The 3,207-nt window shown below is 44.6% G+C and overlaps 1 protein-coding gene across 1 annotated transcript in view; it reads left to right on the top strand.

The window, feature by feature from the left end:
* The first annotated feature begins 1,528 nt into the window (after positions 1 to 1,528).
* Positions 1,529 to 3,207, top strand: part of LOC123508785 (protein obstructor-E-like) — an 18,548-nt gene continuing 16,869 nt past the window's right edge. Inside the window, exon 1 of the mRNA XM_045262699.1 lies at positions 1,529 to 1,682. Coding sequence (XP_045118634.1) covers positions 1,643 to 1,682 — 40 coding nt within the window. The 5' untranslated portion in view covers positions 1,529 to 1,642. The remainder of the gene's footprint in view (positions 1,683 to 3,207) is intronic.

Here is a 3,207-nt window from a genome sequence, read left to right as displayed (position 1 = left end):
GAGCGTGCTAACCACTACACTACGCGGTGTGTGTGTGTGTGTGTGTGTGTGTGTGTTTCACTGTTTGATCTGCTGCAGTCTCTGACGAGACAGCCAGACGTTACCCTACGGAACGAGCTCAGAGCTCATTATTTCCGATCTACGGATAGGCCTGAGACCAGGCACACACCACACACCGGGACAACAAGGTCACAACTCCTCGATTTACATCCCGTACCTACTCACTGCTAGGTGAACAGGGGCTACACGTGAAAGGAGACACACCCAAATATCTCCACCCGGCCGGGGAATCGAACCCCGGTCCTCTGGCTTGTGAAGCCAGCGCTCTAACCACTGAGCTACCGGGCGTGTGTGTGTGTGTGTGTGTGTGCATTTCCAGCGCGGTAATCCAGGTAAACACAGCACCCGAGGGACAAACATTCCACATAGGACACCACACTCCACATTGAATGCTCGCGACCATCCACCAGATTTCCCCTCCCTTCTTCACGTTCCCCCCTTCCATCCCGCGCTTTTTTTTTTTTTTTTTTTCCTCCACTCCACCAAAAATAAAGAGGGAAAGCGTCTTCACGGGCTCTGGGTGCTTAGATAACACGCTTTCACGCCCATGGGAAATAACATTCTTTCCCCGCTCTCCTTTCAGCTACGTGTCTTACGAGTATTTTGTATTCATAGTTATCATTTCTCTGGAAAACAATAATTTCATTTCTTCTTTCATTTCTAAAAAATAATCTAGTTTCTTTTCCTTAAAACAACATATTTATTTTTGTAATTTTTTTCCTGGAAACAGAGCATTTATTGTTAGTTTTCCTTCCTAGACAGCCCATTTATTTTCACATTTCCCTACTGAAAACAACACATTTTTTTCATACATTTTCCTTATAAACAACCCATTCATTTTTATTTTTCCCTCTCTTTTCTTCCGGGAAAGAACATATTTAGTTTCTTCTTTCACACCTCAACACCATTTTTTCCTTCTGTACATCATTGGAAACATCTTATCCAGGAATTATCTCTTAAAAACAATCATTTCTTTTCACTTCTGTTCTCAGATAAACGCTTTCCTCTTTGACTATGGAAACATCCTATTTTACCCCCGCCTTTTGGAAGATTGGAAAAATAAAACTCATTTTTCTCTTTACCCATGGGAACAGCTCATTATCTTTTCTGCCTTCTCATTGCTCTCTTCTTTTTCCTGTTCATACTTCTCATTCATCCTTCGTTCTATTATACTGTTTCTATTCCAGCAATGTTATGGAGGGACCTTTAAAACACCTAGCCAATTTCTGTTCGTAACTTGTAATAATCATTTCGCTCTTCCTCTTCCTCATTTTCTTATTCACTAATTCTTCCTTCCTTTTATATTGCGTCTATTCTAGTACCGTCTTTCGTCCCTGGATACAACGAAATACTTTTTCTTCATCGTCTAGTAATCACACTGTTCTTCCTGTTCCTCATCTTTCTCGCTCATCCATCCAGTAATCCCATATACTGCTTCTGTCCCACCACTGCCCTTTGGCTCTGGAAGCAGCCCCGCCCCACGTAGCCAAAGTGTGGTGGCCTGGCCTGTCTTGGCCGTGGCACTGCCTCTGGACGTCTCCCTCTCTCAGTCAGTGCTGGACAACCATAGTGGAGAGACATCATGATCCGCGCGGCCATCCTCTCTGCCCTACTGGCTCTTGGTAAGATAAACTGTACCTAATAACTTATCCTACTCCTCTATTTCACTTTTCTTTTTGTTATTATCAATAGTCATTACTTTCGCATTCTTCTTTTTTGGACCGTGTCTTTCCTTCGTTCTTGTATTTTTTTTTTTTCTCGTGGTATCTTCCAAGGCTTTCATCTCCCTGCCGTTATCACGTGTTCCTCTCTCCCTTCGTTCACTAACAGCCGTACTTTTTACCCGTCACTATTAGGTAAGAGCACGAGTACCTTTCTTACCTATAATTAAAGGTAGGTTCGTGACCTTGCCCGCGGCGCTAGTCTTTCTCAACCTCGTCCACGCCCAGAAAAAAAATAAATAAAATGAGCATGGAGAGAACAAAAGACATGATCGAAAATATCTCAAAAAAATATATCAAAAACCTTTCCAACAATGACGGCTCCACAAAGAAAAAAGTCAGCTGTTGAAGAATTTATTTGCACATCATTGAAGTGAAAGGCGCAAGCTGTCTTGCAGAAATTTTCGTCTGTCACAATGTATCGCTCTCTTCCCTCCTCCAGATATGAGCAAAACGCAAAAGGAAGCACAATATCTGACACAAGCAAACAGACTAGCGTCTTCCAACAGCGTTAGAGAAAATACTGCAAGGTGATGTTCCACCTCTGTTTCATTCTTATAGTTTGTGTTTGTCTCTCCATACTTCCCAGCTTAAAAATCTTTGGAAATCATCTTTATTTTTATGTATTTTGTGAATCTTCCAAGCAACTCATATTCATTAGTAGCATTAACGTTTTTTTTTCTTCGTCTTTATTGATTTTGTATTACAATCTGGCGTTGCGCCAGCTCCCCTGTCTTTCATCTGAACAAATGTATATAACACGTGTTTTTATATCTAGATCACCCAGTGTATTTGCCAAGAAAAATATAGTGTCAAACACAAGAATCCAGATGGCATTGAACTGCACTCGCAATAACTGGACGAGAGAGAGAGAGAGAGAGAGAGAGAGAGAGAGAGAGAGAGAGAGAGCAGGCAGGCAGGCAGGCAGGCAGGCAGGCAGGCAGGCAGGCAGGCAGGCAGGCAGGCAGGCAGGCAGGCAGGCAGGCAGGCAGGCAGGCAGGCAGGCAGGCAGGCAGGCAGGCAGGCAGGAGGAGGAGGAGGAGGAGGAGGAGGAGGAGGAGGAGGAGCGTGGATGTGAAGCGAAGAACTGGCAGGGTGTGGTTGAATGGTGGGTGTGGTCGAATGGAAGAAAGTTTCCAAAGAAGGCGGAGGAGGAGGAAGGGGAGGAGGGGGGGTCACGTACAGACTGAAGCGTTGAGAAAGGGGAGTCTGTAGGTGGCAGATTATATAGGTGGCAGTGTATGTGGTCTGAGTGGGTGTGAAGAAGTGGTTTAGGAGGGTGGTTCAAGTCTACAGGGATGGCTTGGCGGGGTGGAGAGACTAAGTAGGGGGTATGTGGGTGGATGAGGAGGAGACATCGGTGGAGTCAGAGTGAAGAGGTAGTGTGGTTATGTATGTTGGTAGGTGTGTGTTAAGTAAGTGGTCG

This window comes from Portunus trituberculatus, chromosome 25 (genome assembly GCF_017591435.1).
Source record: "Portunus trituberculatus isolate SZX2019 chromosome 25, ASM1759143v1, whole genome shotgun sequence".
NCBI classification, from domain to species: Eukaryota; Metazoa; Arthropoda; class Malacostraca; order Decapoda; family Portunidae; genus Portunus; species Portunus trituberculatus.
This window is presented reverse-complemented; position numbering and strand designations above follow the sequence as displayed.